At 36.0% G+C, this 27,667-nt stretch overlaps 2 protein-coding genes and 1 long non-coding RNA gene across 7 annotated transcripts in view; 2 read left to right on the top strand and 1 right to left on the bottom strand.

The window, feature by feature from the left end:
- WDR72 (WD repeat domain 72) overlaps positions 1-852 on the bottom strand; it is a 100,425-nt gene extending 99,573 nt beyond the window's left edge. For all 3 annotated transcript variants that reach the window (XM_040077266.2, XM_040077268.2, XM_040077267.2), the window contains exon 1: positions 534-852. The gene's annotated coding sequence lies outside the window, so the exon portion shown is untranslated. The remainder of the gene's footprint in view (positions 1-533) is intronic.
- Positions 853-1,151: 299 nt separating this feature from the next.
- Positions 1,152-9,869, top strand: LOC131378642 (uncharacterized). Its single transcript, XR_009208295.1, has 3 exons — positions 1,152-1,243; positions 9,343-9,467; positions 9,780-9,869. It is a non-coding gene; the product is annotated as an uncharacterized LOC131378642 (long non-coding RNA).
- A 1,775-nt stretch (positions 9,870-11,644) lies between these two features.
- LOC120758879 (protein unc-13 homolog A-like) lies at positions 11,645-27,379 on the top strand. Of its 3 annotated transcripts, XM_058422389.1 has the most exons (9): positions 11,645-11,770; positions 13,039-13,068; positions 16,356-16,455; positions 18,935-19,052; positions 20,785-20,908; positions 24,441-24,541; positions 24,639-24,724; positions 26,168-26,215; positions 27,241-27,379. In XM_058422389.1, exons 1-8 carry the CDS (start codon positions 11,749-11,751, stop codon positions 26,211-26,213), a joined length of 627 nt encoding a protein of 208 aa, XP_058278372.1. In that variant the 5' UTR covers positions 11,645-11,748; the 3' UTR covers positions 26,214-26,215; positions 27,241-27,379. The 3 variants fall into 3 exon arrangements, with proteins under 3 accessions (XP_058278372.1, XP_058278373.1, XP_039933519.1); XM_058422390.1 differs by lacking the exon at positions 26,168-26,215 and having other exon boundaries at positions 27,241-27,342; XM_040077585.2 differs by lacking the exons at positions 24,639-24,724; positions 26,168-26,215 and having other exon boundaries at positions 24,441-24,576; positions 27,241-27,343.
- The last annotated feature ends 288 nt before the right edge of the window (positions 27,380-27,667 follow it).

Raw genomic sequence — 27,667 nt, 5'->3', positions numbered from 1 at the left:
CTCCCAGAAACGGCTGAAATTTACCAAAGTAAGAAAGAATAAACACTGCACAGGCTAAAAGGGCTTGTCACCCACCAAAACAGCTCCGGGGAACGCACTATTGACAAACCTAACCTGAGGAAGCAGAGCCTTAAGGCCACACAGGGCGTCTCCAGCGGGAAGAGGAGCTATGGGGCTGCAGTCCCGGCCGGGACGAGCGGGGATGAGGAGGGGGGACAGCTGCCCCGGCCGGGACGAGCGGGGATGAGGAGGGGGGACAGCTGCCCCGGCCGCGACGAGCGGGAATCAGGAGGGGGGACAGCTGCCCCGGCCGGGACGAGCGGGGATGAGGAGGCGGGGGGCAGCTGCCCCGGCCGGGACGAGCGGGGATCAGGAGGGGGGGGACAGCTGCCCCGGCCGGGACGAGCGGGAATCAGGAGGGGGGACAGCTGCCCCGGCCGGGACGAGCGGGGATGAGGAGGGGGGGACAGCTGCCCCGGCCGGGAGGAGTGGGGATGAGGAGGCGGGGGCCAGCTGCCGGGCACTGCCCTTACCTCCAGCGGCTCCCAGGCTCCGCGCGCGGGGCAGTGAGGGCGCTGAAGGGACGGGGAGACAGCCGGGACAGGTTTTATCCCGCTCGGCAGCGGCAGCACCCGTCCCGGGCGGCGCGGGCCGGATCCCGCCGGCGCTCCCCAGCGGCACCACCGCCCTCAGCCCGGCGAGCGAAGGAGCTACCGCGGCTGCTCCGGGGGAAGCATGGGCTGGTGGAAAAGTACGTAGGGAAAAGCCTGACTGCAGCGCTCCCCTCACGGGAGCGCACCGTGCCCGCCGCGGCACGGGTAGAGGCGCCCAGCCCGCCCCTCAAAGCTACCCCGTAGGATGATGAAGCACAGAAAACTTCTCATCTTCCCACCGTGCTTAAAGTAGGGTGAAAAGAACATTTCCCCTGGCAGGAGGCGGGTGGGGTGTGGTTTTCCGCAGGTGTGGGAGCAGCAGCAGCTGTGGGAGCTCGAGGCCCCTCACCCGGCGAGCTGCGTGCGCACCTGGTGGCATGAGGGCTGGGCATGCATCGGCGAGGATGCGTCTTGCAAGTTCAGGTGTTTCTGTTTGAAAGCAATTAATAAACTGCACTGAATTAATGCCGTAAAAACCTGAAGCGTCATGTGCGTTCAGTCTTCTTCTTTTTTATTCCAGGTCGGTCCCAGAGAAGCTAAGGTCTGCAGGAGACTCTCGTGAGGATCTGAATGGGCTGTGCAGTGCACAGGTGAGTTCCTCTTAACTACAGAAATACTTAGTCACAGTCACATCCAGGGCTGCAAACGACATCATGAGACTCATTATATTAAAAAAGAAAAATTCTGTTCTCCAAAACAATGTCTTCCTACACTTGTTTGCCTGAAACCCACAGTGAGTTGGAAGGATGTCAAGAGATTTAACTGTATTTTTATTGCCTATGGTTTTCCTGTTTTAATATAATAAATGTAGCAACTAAAGTTTTCAATGTTTTTATTTTAATATTATTGAATTCAGATTTACACCAAGACTATTTCCCCAAGATACTTGCCTTTACTTAAATAGTAATGTTCTCAAATATGCTAATGTGGTTACAGTCTGCATCAACAGGCTATGCTTTATAGGTAAGTGAATGCAATAAATAAAGACAAAAAGCATGTAAATTCTGTAATTTATTGAAACATATTTCTTGCAAACTTTTTTTCCTAGCACTTCTGGAGTTTAGATTTCAAAATATTTTTAATACAATAAAATAAAAAACTTTGAAGATGAGACTTCTTAAATCACTTCACCATTTGAATCATTTTATATAGACAAGCTATAAGTCCTGAAAATAGAGCTATAATGTAAAGGGTAATACTTGATTAAACTGCATCAGGCCAAATATTGAACACTGAAACATGATATATCAGGTGAAAACTCTACAAAGGCACCTCTTTTTCTGGGCTTTCTTATGGAAATTTTAGTAGGAATAATATTGAAAGCAAAATGAGATGATACAAGTCAGCTAACTTTTACTTTAATTTAACCTTAATACTATTTTTCTCAAACGAGGTAAACACTAGCCCTTTAAAGTCAATAGTGGCAACTGGAACCTCAGCTAAAGTTTTTGTAGTCAAAAAATGCTATCAAGAAAGTGAAATGATTGTATGAAACCAAGTAACCTAACAGATAAACTAGATACTGCTTGTGCTTTTTGACACTTCATATATGTCGTGAATTCTGCCTGTGAACCTAAATAAATTATTTTGACAGCTTCTCCTTAATCATTGATACATGGAGGTTTCTATAACAAAAACTGTCACATACGTTTTAGCGCAATTTGACACAAAAGGAAGGTCACACCAAAGACCAATCTTATGCTCAGACAGGGTCACAAAACTGTGTGATTTCTATTTTGTCTTTCAGCATCGTATTTGTTGCCTTGGGAAAAACAACTCACTCCATGAAAGTAGTACACATTTATACCATAGAAATATATTCTGTTCAATCCTAAAATGGTTTGGGTTAGAAGGGACTCCAAAGACCTTCGAGTTTGAAGCCCCTGTCATGGGCAAGGATATCTTCCACTAGACCAGAGCCCCTTTCAATTGGGCCTTGAATCTCTTCAGGAATGCGGCATCCACAGCTTCTCTGGGCAGCCTCTGCCAGTGTTTTGCCACCCTCACAGAAAAGAATTTCTAATGTCCAATCTAAACCTTCCCTTATTCCCCCTTGTCCTGTCACTGCATAAACTTGTCAGAAGTCCCCTGCAGCTTCCTTCCATCTTTAGGTGATCAGTAGAAGACTTTTGCTGAAAATTGTACTGTTCATGTTCCACTGTTCTTTTAAAAATAATTATTTGGTTCTGAAAAAAAATTGTGTGACTTATAGATACCGCAAGATCTTAATGTGACATTGTTGTGAGTTTGGGAACTCTGTTGTGATTTCTTTAAAGAAACTAGAAAGGGAGATTTTGAAGCATGTTTCAAGAACAGGATGAAGGATTTTAGTTATAATGCCAAAAAATGGACTTGTGTTTAGTATGAGGGTGAACCAATTATTGGAATCATTATTGCAACTTTTGCATGTTTTTTCTGAAAGTGTTGATATGATGATTAGGTTCATAGAACTCCAGTTTCTCACTCTTTTTTTCCTGTGAAATACTGCCTTGCTGTGTCCCTTTCTCAATATCCCTGGTTTAGCTGTCTCATTATTTCTTTGAGCAAAGGGAATCACTGAATGGTGCTGTTATGCCATTGAGAAATCCCCTATACACCATAGCAGTAGTAGGAAAAGTAATAAGGTGAGGTTAAAGATTTGTTCCTTTAATTATTTTATGGTGTTCAATATTTTTTCATGTAAACACTTTAATATTTTTTACATAATTAAAAATACGCATACACACTAAGTTAAATATGTCATGGGAAAGACAAGATTCATAGAGGAAGATAAAATTACAGATTAGATATTCTTCTGTATTTCCCTGTTTTGTGGTAGTGGTTCTTGGGAAGAGACTGCATTATGGGAAGACGTGAACAATCTCGTCAAACCTGCCATGGTATCTGCTGGGTTTGCATATGAAAACAAACTATAAGAATTACCTTGGCTCAGCTTTTATGAATAACTTGTGATGTTTACAGAATTTGAAATCCATAGTCAATCAGCGCTGGGGAGGGGCGGTTCAGAGATGAATATGTACACAAAGTGGAGACAGGGAACAGTGTGGGCATGGGAAAAATTTCTTCTGAAGGAAGTCAGACTTCTTTCCCAAAGTGAGTTTTCCGAATCACAGCTGCAGGCATCAGGTACTGGTTGTATTCCTTGGGCATTGCAATCATAGGCTGTAAAAGCAAGCTTGCATTCTAATTGCATTCTAGTTCTTTTCTTAATTTTTGGTCTGCACACCACTTAATCTCATTTTATCCAAACATAATTCTTTGCAACAGAATCCTAAAATGAAGTTTTGCTTTGGAAAGTATTTTTCAGATTCTTTTGTTGAAGAAGTTTTCTTTTGGCTTGATGAACTACTACTGCTTGATTCAGAAATGCAGTGTTTCCCTGCAGACTTGAATGTTCATGTACTCATGAAACACTGTGCAGCCAATTTGCCCATCAGCAGTTTACTTTTCCTATCTCTAATTTAATAAAAAATTACATTTACTTCCACTGTGGAAATCTTTGACAACTATTAATGAAAAACACTTCAAAACTTTGAAAAAATCCTATACAAATGTGAAAAACTGGGCCTGTTTCATATGATCTGAGGTTATATGCTTGTACATTCATACTTTTCACAAAAAATAATGTTTACTCACTATTTTATTGATAATTCAGATGACGTATTAATTTCAGTCTCTGTTTTTATTGTCATCATCACCCAATACTTAACTTCCCTAGTTCTCTTCTCTTAATCTTCTTTAAAAGATTTTTCCTCTTTATCTGAATGGGCAGCAAAGCAATTTAAATAAACTGAAATATTTATCTGGCCTCAATTAGCAATCAAGGCATGTTTCTGAGATGAATAAGAGCAATTAGTGGTTAACAACATTGTTGACAGATGTCACATACTGAAATATGAAACAGCATTAGCTTAGATTGCATTACGGGATAGTTGTCAAGTAGTGAGAATTTATTGTATTATCTTATGTATAATGTGATGAAATATTGATGAAAAAATGTCACATTTCATGTCAATGGAGGTATTGTTTTGCAAAGATAAGGTATGGGTATTTTCACATTGGCTCGACTTGTGGAGAATGTTGTTGATTAAATCAGCAAACCTTTATGAGAAAAAATTTAATTTCACAAATTGCTGTCAGATAAAAGCTCAGATAAGCTTGTACTTGTTACATTGTGTTAATAAAGCCAAGCAGTGTTTGGTAATACGGAATTCAACATCTTAATAGTTTTCTTATTATATTTACAAACTGAAGTTTTTGTTTGAGTTTTCGCCTGAAAATGATAAAACTGTAGGCACTAGATCTGACAAAGGGGTAGTTTTTAAAATATGAGTAGTGTGTACGGGTTTGCTTGTTTATTGCAATTACCAAGAACTATCATACTCAGTTTTAGCCACGAGAGGGAGCAAAGTGCAAACGGGGAGGAAGGTAAAACCCGGATTAGTTCTTTCTGCTCGGCCTGCAAAACGTGATTTATTGTTGAATTGCACTTTAACAGCATTTGGAGCTCGTGGGAGTAACCTCCCTGTTTTGTCCTCCTCGCAAATATTTTTGAGCGCTTTTTCCTTGCTGTAATTCCTCCCTTCACTCTTTTGCCTAGCAAGATTGGCTGTATAAAATGGATTTATTATTCATTCTTTGTGCTTTTCTGAGGAAAAGTGTGGAAAGGGGGGAAAATATAAGGGGATTTTTGTAACAACTATTTCCAATTTTAAAGTTTCTCATAAGGATAATGACCACGCCTTTTCCAGTATTCTTGTTGCTGTAAGATTATATATATTTGTTTCTAAGAGTTCCTTTCTTAATACTTTTGTGGGACATGAGAATCCAAGAGAAAAATATTATCTCTTCTTTTTCTACAGAAACAGGATGGGAAATATTTGTATTTCTTGTGTGTATTTAATGTGGCTCTAGGGTATTAAGTAATTTTTTTAAACAGAAAAGGCATTAAACAGGCTGAAAAAGCTGAGCTATTATAGATACTTTAAAAAATATTCATTTGAACACTTCCTATGTATTTATATAACAGATACAGGAAATAAAGAAACCTCAGATTTTTTTATTTTCACTATGGTTTCATTGCTTCTTTTTAATACAAATATTTCAAAATGAGCTGAAGAGAGGATTATGATCTTAAAAATATGGGTGCAGAGCTGATGTAGATTAAAGGCAGTCATTGAGTGTCCCAGGAATGGAGCAGTTTTAAAAGCATTAGGAAAAGGTCTGTTAAATTTGCAGTGTATGTAACTAGTAGTAGAATCATAAGATTATGTGGGTTAACTGGGTTAGAAAAAAACTGCTAAATATCCAAGTAGTCAAACTCAAACTGTTTGTTTACTTAGGGACCCCTTTTTTTTTTTTTTTTTTTTTTTTTTTTTATATATATATTGAAGAGGAAGGAATTACTGAGCCTTACCTAATTTTTTGGTAGGGGCTTTGTTCTGCCACCTTTTTTTCACATATAGAGCAAAATTTCAGACACTGAGAGAGCTGGTTTGGCACTCCATTAAATCAAAAGTTCAAAGGAATGTATGTGTACAAACATACATGGAACAATGAAAAATGGTATCTATTTGAGATGTATATTTAGAAGAAGATTCAGTGGCCAAAGTAATAAATCTTGTGCACAAAATGGATAAATTTAAAGTTTCTGGGAAAAAATAATTAAGGTACATTTTCTATGGTATTAAAAACAATTTACACGTTTACTCCCTTGATATGAATTTCAAAATGAATGAAAAAAGGGATAAATTATTTTGTTGTTGCCTCAAACTTTTCATGTGTACTATGAAATACAGTTCCATGGTTTTGTAAATTTTTTGTGACCTGAACTGTTTACTATGTTGTGGTTTAATTGATAAGTAAGATTTGGAAACCCACAAAGTTCATTTGGAAATGCAAAGTCATTTCTGCTTTCCAGAGCAAATCAGACATGAGCCACTAGGTGTCCCTAAATGTAAAATAAAAGTAGTCAAGAAGGTAGCTAAGGCTATATAAGGACACATGGAGCAGCAATTTAAGAGACTGAAAAACATTTCCTTTCATAGGGAACAGACAATCAGTTACTGAGCACAAATATTTGATTTGCCCTCTGATAAGCTACGATTCTTTTGAAATTTATTCCTTCTTTATTAATACAAGTACAGTTTAACCTTTGTGTGACAGCAAGCAATATTACATAAATCATACCAATGAGTAGCCATGCTAACAACAAAACAAAAACTTAGAAAATCCTGGCTAACTTAAAATAGATCACAAAAAAGAAAAAAACCCTGTTTTTACAGGATTTATATTTCCTTACATTATTTAAGGTCACTTTTTTCTGAGCTGTCTTGCTGCACAAAGGGGTCAATGCTTTCTGGGCCATGTGGGGTCAGTGGTCCAGATGACTGCATCTTTGAAGAGACAGAGGTCTCAGTGGGGGCAGAACTGTACCCAAATTTAAGGACCATAATCACATACTGTATGGGTGCCCCGGTTAGTGTAGTGGTGCAGTGACTGGTTTGTACATATGCAGTTTCTATTTATGCAAAACATTAAAATTTTTTATTTTTTCAATGCATTTTTGATAAGAAGATCCAAAACCACGGTACAGATGCTAATTTCAACACTACTTGCAAAAGACCTATGTGGTAGTTTTCTGAGTCTTTTTGAAACTGAAGTCAAGGAAGGAGAGATGTGAAGTGACACGTAAAATTTATACACAAAACCTCTAAGGTTAATAAATTAATAATCTATTTATTCCTGAAGTTTAGAACCAAAATAAAAATTATATGGTCTTCTCAATGCCTCTAAGTATTCAATTATGCAAAATTTTAAATTTGAGGCACTTGTTTTTAGTTTGAATGCCCCTTTTCTGTAATGTAGTAACAAACCTGTGAGATAAGGCTATTTTTAGTCTAACAGCCTACTAGCTCCTGTGACTATCACAAATATGGCAGGTGGAATATGAATTTACAAGGTCTTCTATTTTTGTTTGTAGTAAAACTTTAGGATTTCTTATTGCTGTGGCTTGACTTCACTACAGTTTTGGAGATTAATAACAGATACTTCAATAAAATTTATATTCTTGATGTTTAATAACACATAACAGTTTGAAGGTGGGCCCTTCATTTGTTTCCTCTTGGAAAAGGGTCAATGGAGTGCTTTGAACTCATTTATCAAGGTGATACTTGTGAAGCCCAGAATACATCACCAATTATCCCTAACCATAGTTGTACTTATCTTCTGGAGGCAAGGACAAAACTGATCTAATTTGTAGTTCCTATCTTCAATATTGCTCATGGTATTTCAGGGTCAGAAATCAAGTGATTGATTTTCTGCTTATCCTGTCACTTTGATGATGTATCTCTTGATAGCATATTTTGTTACAGAGTTCATTATTTCTATCTTTTATCACTTACGAAGTCTACTGAAAATTATAGTATACACCTGGGAATACAGAATCTATATTTCTGAAAGGTAGAAATGAACTGACTGGGACAAGTGATTTTTTTTTTTTTCTTCTTTTGCTGGTTGAATTCCTGTTCATGGGTTTCAGGTTTCTGTATCGTAAGGATCACTTAATGATAATATAGCTATTTATCGTTGAATTTGATCAGAAGAGTGCATCATTTTTTCCTCATACTAGACAAAAATCTTCTCCCACTAGTTCTCATTTCAAACCAATGACTGACTTCAACGGGAATGTAAGAAAGCACTTCATGACCTACTCTTCTGAGGTGACTGGCATATTTCTTCATGGGCAAGTGTTAAGGAGGTTTTGATGAATGTTGATCAACTGAAAAATTCACTCTCTGAATTAATTTGTAGAAGAGCAAAACTGCTTTCTCCTGAAGGGAAGAATTTCAGGAAAAAAGATAGTTATAATGTTGATGTTAGAACGCCATCGGTTCTTTAAAACCAAACATGGGTCCACATAAAATTAGCCACAAAAAGACAGCTTCATGATGGTCTCAGACAAAAGACCTACACCCTGTATTCATAATAATAATTGAAATTTGGATGTTTTTTCTCACCAGGGTTATTAAAAATATTCTCTTCTATAACTGACATATCTTTAAACAACAATAAGCTGTGTTTTCATTATCCTGTGAAAGCTGGGATGTTGTCTTACACATTTTTTTGCCATTGGTATTCAAATGTGTTCCTTTTCCTTTTACAAAATAGTATATTGGAATCTATGTGTTCATGACCTTAGCTCTTGCATTACAAATATCCTGTAGAGGAGAAACTTCCTGAAGAGAACAATATGTAGTTTTAATGCCAAATAGGTGAATCATCAGAGTGAAATCTCATTGCTTTTGATGAATTCACTGAAAGATGCTGGCAAGCTTTAATTTGCTAATATGTGCTGTATGGATTAATATAAAAGAAGTTTTAAAAAAGGCAGATTCTCAGTAGAAAAAAAGCCCACAAATTGAAAGAATCATATTTTCCTTATATCAGCTGAAAATTTGAATGAAAAACAACTACATAGCTCTCATGGAAGTAGATCACTCAACAGTGTCAAGTATCTGGTGACACATCCTTAATAACAGCCTTGTATCGAATTGTTTTTCTATAGAATAGAGTGAACTGAAACTATAAGTAGTTTTTAAATAGTTAATTAAAAATGCAATGTAAACAGTTAATTTTGCTGCTCCTTTTCTTTTCAAATTTCTTTCTACATTCCTGATTCTGCATATAGGTCTGTGATGCTGGGATCTTTTAACTGAAGTCAACATATAGGACTGAAGTATTATATCAGACATTAAATAATAACTGTAATATTGCAAGGGGAAAACCTTGGGGAAGGCATGGCTGAGTAATAGGGTAAGTACGTGAGGTACCGAAGCATGGATTTTGTCCTGCAGCTTCTACTGTAATGCCCTTCAGCCAAACACCATCTTGACAGCTTGTTCCAGCTCAGTGCTCTTCACTATTCTTTTGTTAAATATAATAAATGCTTTTTCCAAATGAAGGAGCATTTTCACATGCCCTGTTTCCAGTCCACAGTGACCTTCTGCCTATGTTCAGGTATTCTCTTCATATTTCTTACCATAAAATCATAACATCTTTCTGAATTGCTTATGTAAAAAACAATCATGGCATCACAATAAAGTAAATTAACAACAAAGGCCACAGTTGCAGCTGCAATCTAAGGATTCAAGGACAAAAATCAGCATTCCATATGATGGGCCCTGATATCTGAGAATGGAAGAAAGGAAGAAGAGCCAAGTTTGTGCAGCTCCAGATGGATACAGAGCTGCAGATGTGTAAGTTTGATGCATGCTAAGGCTTACTGTGAACTCTACTTACTAAACCTTACTAAGTAGTTATGAGGTTTTCATTCCAAGTAAATATTTTTTTTTCATGTGATCCAGATGCACACTTGGGATCAGTGTGTCTTCCTGTGTGTATCAGACTGGCTTTGTTAACTTCACCAAAACTCCATTGTTTGCATAAGGTGGAAATCTATCTCAAAGACTAGCAGTTGCTGTGGGAGACTTGTTCAGAACAGAACTCAGAAGATATGCAAATATGTTAATCTAAAACACAAGACCAAAGTGTAATAGGTTAAAAACTTCACATTATAGCATAGTAGCATGACCCTGAAACAACGTAAGTACTTCTTGTGACACTTCTGTGCAGGAAAAAAAAAAACCTGCACACATTAGGTATAGGGACTGTAGGCTTTCATGATCTACTGAATTAAATTTACTTCAGTGTCACACTTAACAGTTTGACCTTGTGGACTATCACAGAATAACAAGGAAGGAAACTCAATGTCATCTAGTCCAACATACCTGCTTAAAACAGGGTCAGCAAGAGCAGATTGCTCAGGATTGGGTCCAGCCATGTTTGGGGTATCTCCAAGGGTAAAAAAACCTCCGCATCCTTTCTGGAAAACTTATTCTAGTGTTAAACTGCTCTCACAGTAAAAAAGTTTTCTGTTTCTGTGAATTTCAGTTTGTGCCTCTGGCCTGTTCACCTGTTATTACAACAAAAGAGTCAGTCTTGTTTACACCTCTCATCAGATTTTTATAAACATTGATTAAATCTACCCCATCTCCCCAGGCTAACAGCCCAACTAAACAATCTCAGCTTTCACCTGTATTTTGAGGTGGGCCATCTTCCAGACCCAGTTTCTTCAAACTGCAGACAGGCACTCCTGAACTCCTCTCTGATCCAAGGACACTGCCCTACTTGAATTCAAGACCTCAGCCTTGAGTTATAGAGATGGCTTCACGTGTCAGTTCTGCACCACCACAGCTTCAATTATTGAAATGGAGACTCAAAGATTTACAATGCAAAATATTCTGTGCCTCTGGAAATATATATACTGTTAACCACAATTAGAAACAAACAAACAAAATCTCAATATAATCTGAACAAATAGTCATAAATACCACAGTTTTTGTAATAATTTCAGTGTTGTTGAGTATAATAACTGTAATAATTTTAATATTGTTGTAAAATGTTTTAACATTTAATGAGAATGTTTATTATCTTATGAAGTGCTGCAACAGAATTAGAAATTCATGAAGTATAATAAAATTAAACTTTTTGTGCTATATTTATTTATACTGTTTTATAAAATCACTTATGCTTAGCTATAGCATAAGAATTTTTTTCCGTGGTTCTAGAGTAAAAGAAAAAAGCCTTAAGCTTTCTGTATTCCAAATCAGGTGTATTGCAAGTATCAAAATCAAAGCTTAAGAGCTCCAAAAGTATGTTCTTAATAAGATAGTTGCACTGACTTTGTTACTTCTGGAAAAGATGGCGTTCAGAAATGTGTTTAGACTGGAGACAGCTGCACACAGCAGATAGAAGCTGAGGAAATGAGGGTAAGGAAACAGTTGTAATGTTTCTCCTGTCCTCTTCCATGTCTGTGTGCAAAGAGGGAGAAGCAATTTGTCATCTCTGCTCCATCAGTTGGTTGGCTTCCCTCCATGTGAGCCATGGGAGGAGCGTGCTGCAAAAGTGAAACGCATGCAGTGAGGGAGCAACAGCAGAAGAGTAATTTAATTCAAGCCAAACTATTTCTTTTCCTTTTGTATAAAAAAACACCCTGAATTTCAATGTGTGGTCTTTAAAATATTTTTCTGCTGGAATGGAACTTCTCTCTGTAAAAGGTAGGTTTTTCTTATCGAGCTCTGTCATCCATGTGAGAAGTATTTAGTACGTAGCCATAAGAAGTAACTTCAGAGAGTGGTTATTTCTTGAGGTACTTCCTTCAAGGGAAGTATGTAAATCGTGCCCTCTCATAGTTTAGTTGAATTGCTGCAGTGTTTAGCCTCTGTCTGTAGCTCAACAACATTTAGGCCCCTCAGCGTTTGTGTTGAAAGTGAAAGTTTCCTGGGCATGAGACGTGATGGAATTATTCAGGCTGACAGACATTCTGCAAATATGGTGCCGTTCCATGGAATTCTTAGGGATGTTTAGGGAGAGATGAAAACAAGAAAAAGTAATAGGAAGGTACAGGAGATTAATCAAATGGAAAAAAAAATTGGAAACCAATGTCAATGTCTTGGGAACTTTTACATTGTAAAGTTGTGTACTAATAATTTTGTTTTATTGGCAATTACTAGGTCCTAAGTATAGCAGTATGATGTATACATGAATATATTCATAGAGCAGGTTTAATTATCATAGGACTGTAGTGATATTCAAATTAAGCTGAACTGTGGTACATGTATTGACATGGCAGGGAAATTGAAATAATATTTGATACTGTTTAGAAGTCTAAATTTACTGAACTTTATTAGTCAGACACTTGATAGAAAATTATGACCAGGTTAAATTTTCATACCTATGACTACCTGAATCACAATCCTTTTTGCTTCAGAAAATTTTTCATTAATGGAAGAGATACCATAATGTGAAACTTTAGGTTGTTGAACAAAATCAGGATTTGAAATGTTCACTTTTTATTTGGTAAGGTGTTTATTCAAATATGTCTTTTCTAGCAGGCAGAATAAGTACACTGTAATAAAGGATTTGTTGTAAAATAATAGAAGCTATTTTAGATTATATACAGCCAGTCTTCTGAGACTATTATTGGGAAGAATTTAGAAGTGGCATTATGAGGTGATGAATAATAAGTATAATACTCTTCCTGGACACCTGACCTCTATTCTGCCCTCTGTATTTATTAAGTTCCTGTAAAGTACAAAGAGTTTTCACATTTTCTTTCCCAAAGAATTACAAGCAATCATATTATCTTCCCACAGTGATACTTTTTTAAGATTACTTGTTTTTATTTTGGGGGTTTTTTGTACCACATAAATCCCTTAGATTTTATTTTTCATAAAACATACTGGAAAACATTGTTAATGTATTATCTGAAACTAATAATATGGTTTTGGGTTTGTGTTTTTTGTTTTTTTTTTTTTAAATACAGTGAAGAAAGGAAGGTTGGATAAAACAACTGGTAAGTCTGGTTCCCCCTTCAATTTCTGCTTTACATATTTCTTTCTTAGGCATGGGGTTCTGTATCACACTGAATAATCACTTAAGCATGGCACTGCTTTGACAGGTTGGATCAACAGTACAGTATAAAATAAATGTGTAAAAAATTATGCATCAATTTTATCAAATTATCAACCAAAGTTGTGAGCTAATTTGTAATTTTAAGTTATGAAATGTTATTGTCTCACAAACTAGTGATTTTAAAAATATATTTCCATTAAAGCAAATTTTTACATAATTTGATTACCTAAATGTGTCATTAGTCAATAGGAACTTTTTTTAACTAAGGAGAGTGCAATACTTTAGCTTAGCCAGGGTGGGGAGGAGATTTTGTCTGAATTTTCCCAGTGAAGAAATACAGACAGGAGACACCGATGGACAGTTATAGTGACCAGGTGTATACCCTAAGCAATAAAGATGAGCAAAACCAAGCTGCCCAGGTCTCCACAAGCGTGTCTCCAAGAACAAGGTTTAGCCATGGTGGAAGAGAAGGTCCAAACACAGCCAGAGGCTTCTCATACACAAGTTGACTGTGGATAGACTACCTGTAGAGACAGGTAGTTTGTAATTACTAGTTCTCAGGAGAAGCTGATATATGACTTAATCAGTGCAGCAAAAATGGCCAGTAGATGTCTGGCTAATAGATGTAAACAAATTCAAATTGTTTACATTTACCTGGATTAAAGAAAGGTTGCCTGAATGGACACAGGTAGAACTGCTAGTTCTTCTAACAACAGGCTATGAGATACGTGTGCAAAGTATAGACTGAAAAGTCTTTTCTCCTTCACTGAAATCCTAATGCAATCAGAAAAATGTTATAATTTTGTATTTTGTTAGTACTCAGGAGGTGATAATTTACAGAATATGAGTATCAAAATAATTTGATGAAATATAACTGTAATTTTCCTTTACATGCCGTTGACGTCTTGTTTATGCCATAGGTAATGGCAATAAAGTTTCAGTTGTATTTTCTCTGATAATTGGTCATGTTTCCTTGGGCAGAACAATTCTGTAGGTGGTGAATGACAGCAGTCTTGAAATGCCCACATTTGTCAAAACTCTGTAATTCTCCTTTAGTTTATTTACTGTCTTGTCTAAACTGTTCTGCCCTGTTTTGGGTTGAAAGCTGAAAATACGAGCAGGTGGATATCCTGCCCTTTTTCTTTTCACAAAAATTGCATTATATGCCTCCAGTTTTTGACAGATAAAGTGTTGGAAGCTGCAATAATGGCTTTGTGGAAACAAAACTTCTTATCATTTAGCATATTTGACAGGTCCTTTTCATTGCCAGAGCATTGTAATAATATTCACCCTTGACAGTGTTATTCTTCAAGGAAGTTACATACTCAGTTATTTAAAAGGTAAAGTACATTTTCTTATTTGACAAAACTCATGACATTTAAAGAGGATGACTTAGTCAAAAAGCACTGAAGGGTAAGATCCATATCCAAAGAGCCAAAGAGGCTAAGAAACTACTGGAGAAATAGTTACTTTAAAAAGCAGATGACAGGGTTTCAGGCAACACTATAATGCAGGCAGTTCAAGATATCTTTTATTTTTCATGCTAGAAAAAGAGCTGCAGAAGGATACCAGGTGATTAGGTTTGATCATCTGGAGTTGCACATAGGGACATGAAACTTTCAAATGGGAAATAAATTAGCGTTGAATATGAACCAATACAACAGTGAAACAGACTACCACTAAAATTGTAGGTTTAAGTTTCTACCTTGTAATTTATGGCTTCATTTAAAGTAGATACTTTTTAGTTATGAGGAAGGTTGGTATTACAGTTTAAACTTACATGGGTGCTCTAAATGGCTGAATTAAACATTGTAGGTTGCTATTTTTCAGCCAAGCAATTTAGAATTTTTTTGAAAATTTCTCAAGCTTTGAGTTGCAAGTTCTCCCAACTATAAAAAAAGTTCTGCAACTCTATAAAATATTTTGCAAATTTTTTTGTTTTGTTTTCCTCAGTTAACACAGAATGGTGGTGTGTGAACCATGCCTTTTTGATGCTATTTCTCACAAATAAGTCACCAGAATTCTAAATTCATATTTACTTTGTCACGTTTGTTCAGTATAAAAACAAAGTCATGTTTGAGAGGACTGGTGCACTGAGTTATAGAAAATAAATAGATAACATTGGCCACTGTTGACTTTCTTTATTAAAAAAAACCTTTCCGTTACATGATATCTTTAGTCCTTTGGTTAAATATTATAATCGGTCCTAATCAATAAGATCTACATCCAGGATGTACACAGTAAAATCTTCTCCTTCACACCTTTTGTTAAGTGCAGTGTAATTTGATACAACCTATTCAGTGATCTGTTGTAGACAGTGACAGCTTCCCTCCAGCTCCGAGTGTTTGATTGACCTGTGTTAATACAAACAGTTCGCAAATTCTGTTCTTGGCTACGTCTTGTATCTATATATTTTGACAGTGGGTGTATTAAAAAAAAAGGAGTCTTTTTTTGAGTCGTGTCAATGTTGATCCTTGCCTAGGATGCTGGAGGGTAGTGAAGGATGTGTTACGTGCATACAAACTAAAAAGCCATGTTCGCTGAAATGATAGAATGTGCCTTTGCAGCCTTGGATTCCTGTCAGGCCCTACAGGATGGAGCTTTCCTTCTGTTCTTTTGTTTTCTGTCAGTTGTACTTTCAAGCACTTTGAAATTTTTAATTAGGTCTGATTTTATCGTGCCTTTACAGAGACATTTATAAAAATCTATGAGTTCATTTGGGACTGTATCCAAAACCCATTTTGCTGCTGCATCTATATACAGAACTTGATTCCTGCACAATGACTGAATTACATATTACAAGTCTATGGCCTTGCCTTAGTTGGACATAAAAGCTCATTAGCCAGTCCCCAATATTATCATATCAATTAAAAGAAAAAAAAAAAAAAACCCCACCCTAATTTGTAGAAAAGGAGTGTGTACTGGTTTCTTGTGAGAGCTGCCAGAGAGATTGATAAACGGTAAAAGCTGTGTCTGAAAGCTGATTTTTAAAATACTCACATTTAGGATTATGTTCTCTCCCACCTATCACCTGTCACAGGCAGAGATTTTCCTGTCATAATCCTACTAAAACTAGTAAGTATTTCCTTGTTTACATCTACAGATTTGACCCACACATCTGAGTGGAGGTGTGTATGAAGTATGAGTTAAACCCTTGCTGCCATATGGTTGTGTTTTCATCTTCTGAAAGCAGCTAAAGTGGGGTTTAATGTGCTGCTTGTTTTCCAGACACCTCCAACACATACGTTGTTTTAAAAGTCCAAAATTTAAAAAGCACTACAATATATAGAAGAGGAAGGGAACCCTCCTGGGAACAAGACTTTATGTTGTAAGTAAAAAGGAGTTCTTATCAATTGATTTTGTTGTGTCTTTGCTGTTATTTGTACCACGTAAAACAATTTAGTGCATGCGAGGTCATGTACAGAGTGCAAAAGCGTGTAAAAAGTATGCAGCTCAGAGAAAAGGGGAACACAGCTCAAGTTAATTTTGCAAGCCACGTGGCAGATCAAGGCCAGCAGTCAACAAGGGGAAGAATTTGTCTCGAATTTATTTTCATATTTAAATTTAAATTTATTTTCATATAATATTTTAGGAATACAAGGAATGAGACCATAAAGAACTCAAACTGATCCTCACGCAACTTGATTTTTTGTTCTGAAACTGACATTTTGATTGAAATAACTCTTTCCTTCCTAATTTTACTTTATTATGTATTAAAAATGGAATTTCTAAAGCCTTCTTCAATTTTCCTTCCTGGTTATTTCACATAATACACAATGTTTTTAATCTCCCTTTAGGGTCTTTTTTTCACTGCAGGTTTTTTCTGAAGATAGCGGTTATTAGTATTTATATTTATAATAATGAAGATAGTGGTAATTAATATTCTTCTGGTTTAATGCAGCTGATTTCTTGACAACTGTTGCACACTGCTGTCTTGCTTAGCTGGAGACTGAGTAGCTGAAGAACATTAGGTCACCATATGTACCTTCTTTACATGCCATTTTCTGCATAGATATAATGACATATCGTAGAAGTCATCAAAAATTTTGACTTCTGACCACATCAAACTAATCTTAATATGGGGCTAATTCCTCCCCAGCTTTTTGGTCACCAGGCTTCTCCAATAGACTGTCAGAGACACAGCCTCAATTACCCGAAAAGGAGGATCATATCTGGCTTTGAAAATGTTAAGGAAAGTTATTATCAATTGTTGACCTTTTTAAGCACCATTCTTGTACTGCAGCTTTCACTTGTATAAAAGATAGTCATGTTTCAGTGTAGTGGAATCCTTGCTCTATGATAATGCCCTGTTATGATGATTATTTCAGAACTTTAGTGGTTTAGACATAATAGTCCTATAAACCATTGGGCATGGATTGGATGACAGTGTAAAAATTTCTCAGGAAGCAGATCAATTAAACTTCAGCACTTGCCCTGTCTGTTACCTTTCGGGCAGGAGGCAATTAAAAAATATTTTGAAGTGAGTGTGTGTAACCTAACCTCTAAGTTTTCCTGAGGAATGTCATACTATTATTTAAAACTTTTGATTTGCTCTTGTTTAAATGCTTTTGATCATATTATATGTAAATGAGTGTTCCATGCCATCATTAAAAAAGACCAATTTATTAGGATTATTTTCTTCATTTGCAGTGTACTAATTACCGAAGAATATCAAACCACTTTTGTAGCAATTGCATTTCAAGGTTGCTGTAGCTCCATCTGCTGCCTACTCATCTATACAACCCAGCAAACTTTGAAAAGAGATTATAAACAAGCATTTACAAATGTATTTATCTAGATGTTCATAAGTACACTCTAGTTCATTATCTTAAGGACTCTCACTCCATGTCTGCCTGTAAAAACTGTGCTCCATTACATGCAGATGTTACCAGCTTGCATTTTAAAAGTTGCATATTGCATAACCTTTCAATCTGTAGTTTCACTGTTCAGTTGTCAGTTTAAAGGTTGTGGTCCAAAAATACTAGAAGATAAAACTTTGCCATTGGTCTTTTGTAACATATTTGTAAAGAGAAAAGCTGAATAAAACAAAAATTCAATATATCTATTCAATTGCGTGAAGCAAGTACAGCAGAAAATCAGGCATTGATGCAGGTTGTTTATTGAGAGCAATGTGATGATTTAAGTAGCTGTCTCAGAGGTGGCACCCTTTGCCATTCTCTGATTTCTTTTGTTCTTTTTCTGATTACTTTAAGTACCCCACACAAATAAGTTGAAGACAGGTTTTACTACTTAAAATTAACGGAGATTGCATACAATGAGTCATGGCAGAGACACCAATACCTACTTTATTGTATTGTTCATATTTACAAAACTGGTCTGTAATGGAGAACTTTCCCTTAGGAAATTACTTCTCTCTTAATAGTCATTCAGTGTCATAGGGGAGTGATATGGCCTGGTAAATTTGATTTTAAATTTTTGCAAAATAAGGTTGTGGCACAGGGGTTTTTTTGGTCAAAACCAGCTAGTAATAAAATGCATGTATCCTATGATTACAGCTAAAATAGAGTCCGGATCTGCAACTTTTGAAGTTGGTAGATATTTTCCTGTTGTTTCAGCTGAAATGTCCTCATCATTTTTTAAGGGCAATCCTGAACAATAAGACTTGAAATTTGGCTTGTTCAGTCTAAGATTTGTGCTCGTCTTACTAGTTTGTATTTTACAAGAATACTGAAAAACTCCCACCTCTGTGTCTGCTGTAAGAAGATAATAATAAATTATTATTATAGATTGCTGAGCAGTTAAGATTACATTTTCAGTTTAATGATTTCTGTATTCATTCTTTATAGTGAAATCTGTGCTGATGGAAAGGGCTTCATTATAGAGCTTTGGAAGAAAGGCTTGCTCTGGGATAGCATTTTAGGAGTTTTATGGATTCCCCTTGCCAGTGTGGAATATGCATCAGATGTAAGTTGACTTTCTGTGAAAATATAAAACACTGGGTAAAATCCAATAAATTTCCCATTCTTGGACTCCTCAAATACTGAAACAACATTTGTGATCAATGTATATTCCTAACTCCTTTGCTTCAGTTGTAATATTAAGACATAATGTACATGTCGCTCTCAAAGTGACAACTGATATGCATCAGCTGCATACCCTGGAGAAATGGCTCAGATCCTGGGCCAGGTATAACACAGACAGTGAGTTAGGGATCAGCAGCACTCGGGAGCAATTAGGGAGGCAGGGATGGTTTGGTTTATATGATTAGAATGAAAGAATTTTAGATCAAGTTCTATGGTCTGGCTCTTCATTTTGTGACCTTGGGTAAATCTCTATTAAAAGGGGCAAAATACTGTTGCTCTCTTTCTCATGGGAACTTACCATTGTCTCAAAGAGGGAAACAGAAATGTGTGCTGTGGTGCTAGAGAAGAAATGAACAGTGAGGACATAAGAAAGGATGAGTGGGGAAATGGGGTCAATACAGGAGTTATGGATCCACCATAGTCACTCCGCCACCAGAATGACCATACTTGCTTTCAGTAGGGAGTTCTTATAAAATAAAGAAAAAGGTTTCTGGGAGTGTGGAAATACTGAAGCAAACTAAAATTGCTGCAAAATTTTCTGAATTTGGAAAAGGTAAGAGGTTTCATATTCTAATAATCCACAATTCTCCCAATCATAAATATGCTTCCATATGCATAGTGCATGGAGACTATTTATAAAGAAGCAACTTTGAATTAGAGAAGATTAATTTAATCTTTGCAAATAAAAATTGTTTGTCTTCTTTAATATTTCTAAGACCTAAAAAAGGCAATTGAATATGGGGTAAAGGTAAGAAAATCAGGGAATAACTTCATGCAGTATCTCTCATCAGGCTCTATAACCATTTCTTTACAGGAACTAATAAATATTAACATATATATATATATATTGAATTGACATTTCAATTATTCTTCTGGGAAAATGGAAGCAGAAGAAGAAAGTAATTCCTGCTTAAATTAAAGTTGCTCTGTATCACAGCTGCCAAGTGCCATTTCAAGCCCCAGGGCAAGTTGTTCTGCTCTGCTGCCCAAGCTGTTGCTGAGTTACAACTTGCTGGCGCAGAGGTTGTGGCTTACTTTTAAATACTGAAACTTTAAACAAACAAAGATGCAAGATAAGAGATTGTTTTTTAATTTCTTCAGATCCTCTAAACCTTCATTTATAATTAGTCCACTGTGCAACCTTCCTAGTTATTTGTCTTCCTGGTCTTAACCCTGCAGTTATGTTCTGGGCTTTATAACTCAGAAATAACCTACGAGGAAGTGTTACTTTAGAAGCTCTTTTTGGCTTGGTTATTAACTTAGATGGATTGCTTCAGTCTTGCTAGAGTGTAATTGTTTGGCATGCAGATGTTGTTCAAAGGGGAATTGGAATATCTCAGTTGATAAGAATAATTTTCAATATTCATATTTGTTGTGTCTTAATCGTCTGACAACCTTAATGTCTGTTGATCTATATTGTTGTGCAAATGTTATATCTTGAATTTAATTATTGAGAAAACTTGAACTCCTAACTAGTACATCAACAAAAGCTGGAAAATACTAAAATGATGTTATAAAGGAGCTCCTATTGTCTTAGGGGAAACTTCATTCAGTAAAAAGTGGATAATGCTATAAATCCTGCCCAGGTAATTTCTGTAACTTGTTTTTCCTAGGAAGGCCCAGGTTCCTGGTGGAGATTGCATTCTGAAGTAATAAAAAATGGAAGTGAGATTCAAGGCACAAAAACACCAACTTCTCATGAGATCTTACTAGATATCTACTTTGTATTACCATTTGGTGAGTTACAGATTAAAGTCCAGCATTCCATCCATTCAATTTCTCTTAAATTCTTGTAATTTCACCTAGGTTCCTGAAGTACAACAGCAAATAGCAATTTTTCTATAGAATCCTAAATACCTATTCATCACTGGAGCTTTTTCACAATCAATACTGGTAATTGTTGCTGGTAAGTAAGAACCACTTCCCACAAGGAGCTGGATGAGCAGTTTCAGTAGCTTATTGTGATCCACATGTGGATTGCAGAGCTAAGGTACCTCCTTCAGGGTCAGTACTATAAGGCTGTGTGTTACAGCTCTGCAGCACATCAGCTTTGACCAATGCACAATGTAAGTTTTAATGAAATCCAGACCTTCACAGCATTTTTTACCTTCCTAGCAAATGTTGTCTGCCTTAATTTTTACTGCATATGAAGATGGAAACTATTTCTATTTTAGATATATGAATGTAGTGTATATGAAGGTAGAAATGGAAACTGAACTTCAAATAATATGTCACCACACATTATGTCCAGATATAATACAAAGAGTTTGACTTATCCATCTCTATGATGTGGTCTGTCTCCAAATAAGGTCACAAACATAATTTAGCTTAACAATTTAGCTTAGCATTTTACTCTTTACATAGTCTAATGAACCATGTCTGAAAAGATTATTCCTAAAATTTATGCAAGAATAAAGGGAAAAAAAGTGAAGTGTGAATAAGAAACTATATTAAAAAGAGGAATAGAAGTTAGACCAAGAATATGCTCTTTGTTTTAATTTTTTTATTAAAATGCATTATCTTTGATTAATCTTAGTAAATTTTTTTGGGGTGTATTCTGCATGACTATACTCCTGTTAATACATCAGGTGGAATACATATGTTTTCACAGAGTGCCTATGGACTATTTTAGTTTTTTATAAGCTTTAACATGGCCTACTTTTTTCTTTCTTTCTTTCTTTTTCTTTACTTTTTTTTAACAAAAATTACTTCTTCTTTACTACTTTGCCAAAAAAAAAAAAAATTCAAAATATAACCTCTGCCCTAGTTGCATTCTGGTTTTTGTTTGCTTTGGTTTTTTTATATTTTGAATTAGCAGAATGTTTTAACTATGTCCTTACATCATTCTCATATCTAGAAAATTAGTGTAAATCTGTTATAGGAACTCTAACTGGGTGTTTACAATATGCAAATTCACATTGTTGACGATTTCAGGCTGCTACTTTGAGAGAGTGCTGGTTTTATATGTTGAAGCTTGTATTCTGATTTCAAACAAATATATTTGAAAAAGTTCCCAAGGAAGGCCCTGGGACTGTAGTCGTGGAGCACTGTAAAAATCCTGTAGAGGTCACTCTTACGCCGCAGTTTTCTTCATAGAGGAAAGAATTCAAAAGCATTATGTCTTAGTTATTGAGAAAGCCAGGACTGTCATCTACCAGGGGCTCGACGAGGGCATTTTCATTGCTTATCCTGTTGAATGACTCTTCTCAGCTATGAGCACCTGAGAATCTGTCCTTGACTACTGGAATAGTACAGCCTCTTTATTATGACAAACTACACTGGAAGGGTAACTGCAGTTACTTTTGACAATTCCTGAAAAATGTTCATTTGAGAATGATAGATGATGGGCAGGAATATAAGAGCCCCCCATGCTGCCTTAATAGTATGACTTTGTTTGGACTTGAAATCCTGCATGTAGTAACATGGAAATGTGTTCTCATCAGTAGTTTAGTGCCTTTTCTAGAAGCATTGTCTAATGTCAGTTGTGGTAGCAATAAAGTTGACGTTTCACCATTGCCAGCTAGACTGAGCTCCATTAAAAGGCTGCTAAGTAAAATGAAGACATACTATATTTAAAATTCTGCAAGCAAAGTCACAGTCATAAAATATTGACTTTAGATAAACACTATGGTTGAATTACAAACATTTTTCATGTGTCTAAAAGTCAAGTTATTTAAAGGGTAATCAGAGATTTATGAAATGAGATCATTTTCCTTCAAATTTTTTAGGTCTTTCTTGTAAGGGACAACAGGAGAAAATTTAAAGGACATGTCTTATGCTTTTCCTTCAATTCAGCATTAGAGATAGGTAGCTTGCTCCTTAACATTATTATACCTTACATAAAAAGTATAAGCTAAAGAAATTAAAGATACTTTTACTTAAGTAATTGGTAATAGCTGTTATTTGGAAATTAATTTGTGTGTCTTGGGCGCTAAGATGTCATTTTGCCATGTAGCCTACTGAAAGTCAACAGAACTTATAATTTTTTAATTTGGAAAATAGCATGCAGAACTCAGGTCATAAGCTTGGTTTAAATTCAACTCATTATCACATTTTTCAGATACATTAATTAGCAAATAAAGTAACAAGAACAAAGTAGCAATGATGAGATTTAAACCCTGTTTCTGCATTAGTCACCATACTAATGTACTGATATGCCAAGGGATTTGCAAATGAGAAAATTAATTGTTCTGATGTAACTTTGATCAGCAAAAACCAAGGTCCTGAAAAATCATGACTGACTGATTGTGAAAATTCATGCATCAAGGAATAGAAGTCTAAGTACAGACCACTTTAGTTAGTGTAATAATTCACATATACTTACAATTTTAAAGTTTGCATTAACACATGGGGTAGGAAAACTAAAAGATCCTCTTTTCCAATGTGTTACCTTTATCTTTTGCACGTTTCACAACGGTGTTGCATTCACTTTGAGAAAAAGATATGACATAAATTTCTGACAGCTTATCTGGTGTTGGTAAACACTGTGATGGAAAATAAATCAATGCATCATTCCTAATCTGTAAGCAAAACTTTAAAAACAGAAGAAGGACATGGGGACACGAGTTTTTATGAACGTGGAAGAAAACTTCCTCACAATCAGGGTCAGGTCATGAACCCTTTCCTCTCCCTAAAGCTATTGGATGATTTATAGAGCAAAATGTTCTGCAGGAAATCAGTTTGTACCTCCAGTTGCAGATTTGTCACATTTCTCCTAGAACTTGGAAAAAAAACCCCTCAGTTCTAGGCCAATATCATGTGGAATTAAAGTAGAGCCTGATTCTCTACATAAAGCACACACACAAAAATCCCCACAGACGCAAAATCCACTCAAACAAACAAACAAAAAAACCCAACAAAAACAAAACAAACAAACAAAAAACCAGATCTCAGAATGCTATGCATGGACACAAAAGAAATACATGGCAAGTTGAAGTTGGGCTTCAACTTGGAAAATGGAAAAATTTTAAAAGATCAATTTTCTTCCTAATCCAGCAATAGGTCATATTTTAAACTGTAAAATTAACTTTGTATGACAAGAAGATAACTGATTTAGGCCTCTCAAAGTTTCTAGAGTACCAGTCAGAAGATCATCTTGGAACTCTTACTGCTGTTCTTGTAATAACATTATTTAATCATTACAATGTTTGCAAATGATTTGATAATTCACTATAGATTTAATTGAATTAAGAGAATTAATTATGTGTACTTCCTCTTTTAGAAGTAAAATGGGCTGAAAGATTTCTAGCAGCTTTTTCCTTCTCTACAGATACCCACACAGATTTAGATTGCAGAGGTTGGCCTAGAGAGACACCCCTCCAATGTACAGGACATTCACATCAAGATACAAATGACAGTCAGTCATCCATGGCAAGTGGGCTCAGCATACAAGAAAGCAAACTCAGGTATTTTACCTTGTCACCTCAGATGTGTGATACCATTTGTTGATATTATTATTTTTTTTTAGATGTCTGAATGTCGTCATGATACATACAAAATTACTTTAAGCAAGAATATGACTGAAAATTTCTTAAACTTGTCAAGAAAATGCAGGTATTTATTTGCTTTTCTATGTTCTTTTATGGAAAATACATGTGCACCCGTCCTGTTCTCACCCCTAGGCGTATTTCTACATAGGGTTCAGCTATTCCATAATAACTTCCTGAAAGATTAAGAAAGGAAGGGAAACAACTCCTGACATGATTTGGGTATTGTAACTATTTTACTTCATCTTTAAAGCAGGAAGGACATTTGATTCCATTTTTGAAGCTAATGTATTTGCCTAGAAAGGCTGCCTGTATTTCCAGAAGTTTTACAGAAGAGAATTAATATTTTCTATCTATTTCTTTTGAATGAACAACGATGCAGTGGAAAAAAAAAAAAAAAAAAAGTTGGGGGGACGAGGGGGGAAAGATAATTGCTGTCTTTCTGCTTCTCTGAATGTCGAAAATGGTGATGCATAATGGTGGAAGGGGCAAGGAATAAGGTGGCAACATCCGTATTATTTCTCTGCCATCACTTTTTGCTGAGTGGAGTTGAATGCTCAGGAGGGAGCTTCTAAGAACACCACTCAGCAGTGGTCTCTGAGCAGGCAGAGCTTTTTCTGTGTTAGAATAATCACTTCACTTCTTTTGAAAGGCAAACTGGTGAGAAAAAAGTTCCCTCTACTGTTCATTTTGGCTTTCATAGCAGCTGTCACAGACGGTATTACATTTCATTCACGGTGTCCTTTATCTATAGCAGCGCAGGAAAGACAATGTGAGCAGCTGACACTCCAAAAGGTGTTCTGTCTTGATGAGGGGCAGAACAGACTCTTGGGAAAGGCAGAAAGAATATTTGGTGTGTCAGGCACTTGGCTCCTATTTAAATTGTGTCTAACAGCAGTGGTACTAGAAAATCAGCTCAAACATAAGGGAAAATACAGTAAAAACTACTACATTATTAAGTTATGTATTCTCTGGGGCAATAACATCTTGATGCACTTAGATGACCTTTTCATGTACTCTAAAAAGGCAGGGTCCTGGTGCACCTAACTTCAACACAAAATTAGGAAATAAACATGTCTACAAAAAGCTCAAGGATGCAGTTAGAGATTGCACATGGACAAGGTGCCACAGCATCCCTCGCATGCCTGTCAGCCTTACCCTGTTTACATTTCCTAGTCAGTCCTTGCAGGGTATTTACAGAAAAGTACAAGTGCTTCCTCAGGGTGAGAGCTGTCAGTAATGGCAGCATTCAAGAGCTGTTTCTCTATATTTTTCTGAGCACATGTCCAGTCATTAGCATATCATCTGTGCTGACGTGTCATTTTCAACAGAGATCTGAGCCTCTGAGCAGGTTAAGCTAAACCGAAAGAAGTTAACCCAATCTGACTGTGGAATTCTTTCCTTTACCCCAAATAATTTTATTAAAATTAAAGGAGCTTTTATAGTACTAAATTGAGGGTCAGCACTAAATTATTATTTTTAGATGAAAAGTTATTTTATCTAATAATAGGTATTTTCAAAGATTCCGAGCAGAAATACGATGTTTCAAAACTTAGAGGTATGTATTTATTCCAAATAACTGCATTTGTACTAAAAATTTGAAAAATTAGGGAAGCGGATGAGACTGTTGCTTTTGAATAGCTGTATTGAACACCAAAATTAACTGTCCTGTAAATATTTAAGTATTAATATGTTCCAAATTTCTTCCTTAAGTGTTTTTTAGACTGGTATTTTTTCATCAGTTTTTTGGTTATGCACATAAGTGGTGTTTATGGCTGCTGACTTTTGGTATAGACTGATGACTGATTAAGTGCAACTGAGTAACATTTTCCCATAAAGCAAAAATTCACTAAATCAAAATTTGAAGGATGTAGTAAATTATTAAGTGACCTCTTATTGGAGCAACACAATTTTTTTCTTAGAGGCTTAAAGAAAAAAGAGAAGGGGAAAATACTAGTAAAAAAAAACCCCAAACCCACAAATCATCTGAGTTTTTCTCCAAATAATGTAATTAATGAAAGAATCACTGTGAATTTCTAAAAATCAGCAATCAAGTATTTGTTGTATACTTCGCTCCACTTCTCTGTAGTAGCCGCAAGATAAATCAATTGCATTTTTAATCTTTATGCAAGATTTTAAATCTTTATGCATTTTTAATATCCAGTGCTGAATGCTGCTACTTGCCACTTGCAGGAATAATAATTTCATGGTTAATCATGGTAACCACTGAGGTACCACAGAGTAGCCAGAAATGTGCAGATACCTGCCAATCATAAACTAAAGTGAACAGCATAAAATTGATTTAGGGGCATTTCCGAAACAAGCAAAGTGGAGCAACTATTTCTTTTAAAAAACAACCAACTAACCCCAAAACCTAATGAAGCACAGCAATAGGGACAAGGATCTTTGTTTTTAAAAGAATATTGATTTGTCTGGTGATACTTGTTTTTTTTTCTGTAGACCTGTAAATCAATCATTGAACATGGAGAAAAAAAGATTTTATTACATTAAAAAAACCAACTAAAAATCCATTATTTAAATGGATAATAAACCATGTATGTTTATTTCTTTCTACCTACATAGGCCACATGAGTAGGTGTCATGTATACCTACACAGGAAGAGAAGGAGGGATATGCTGCTCACAAAACTATGCTAGACCTACATAGATTGTAGCAACCAATTTGGGGTTGAGTATCTTGTTCTAAAGTGTTTGGCTTTAACAATGCTTCCTCTTTAATGGTTTGGGTGACTGTAACTTTTCTGCTAAAAGGAGATATGTTACTAAATATTCGACTTCATGACCTGCACCCACTACCAAAGCTGATTTTTATGAAATGTTCATTAAACTGATATTAACTAAAACAGTGATTTGTGACAGTAAAATGCATATTTCTTTTCAAATGGATGAAAATCGAAAAATAAGCTCCAATATCATAGTATTAGAAGTTTCTTGATGCTTGAAACATCATGAGCATTAAATGGCTTCTTAAAAACCTAATTAATCTTTCC

This window comes from Hirundo rustica, chromosome 13 (genome assembly GCF_015227805.2).
Source record: "Hirundo rustica isolate bHirRus1 chromosome 13, bHirRus1.pri.v3, whole genome shotgun sequence".
In the NCBI taxonomy this organism is placed as follows: domain Eukaryota; kingdom Metazoa; phylum Chordata; class Aves; order Passeriformes; family Hirundinidae; genus Hirundo; species Hirundo rustica.
This window is presented reverse-complemented; position numbering and strand designations above follow the sequence as displayed.

Excerpts from the sequence above, each read along its gene's own strand:
- LOC120758879 (XM_058422389.1), top strand. The coding sequence starts at position 11,749 with ATGGAACTTCTCTCTGTAAAAG. Across the intron at positions 11,771-13,038 it reads GGAACTTCTCTCTGTAAAAG|TGAAGAAAGGAAGGTTGGAT; the intron begins GTAGGTTTTTCT and ends TTTTAAATACAG. Across the intron at positions 20,909-24,440 it reads CTACTTTGTATTACCATTTG|ATACCCACACAGATTTAGAT; the intron begins GTGAGTTACAGA and ends CCTTCTCTACAG.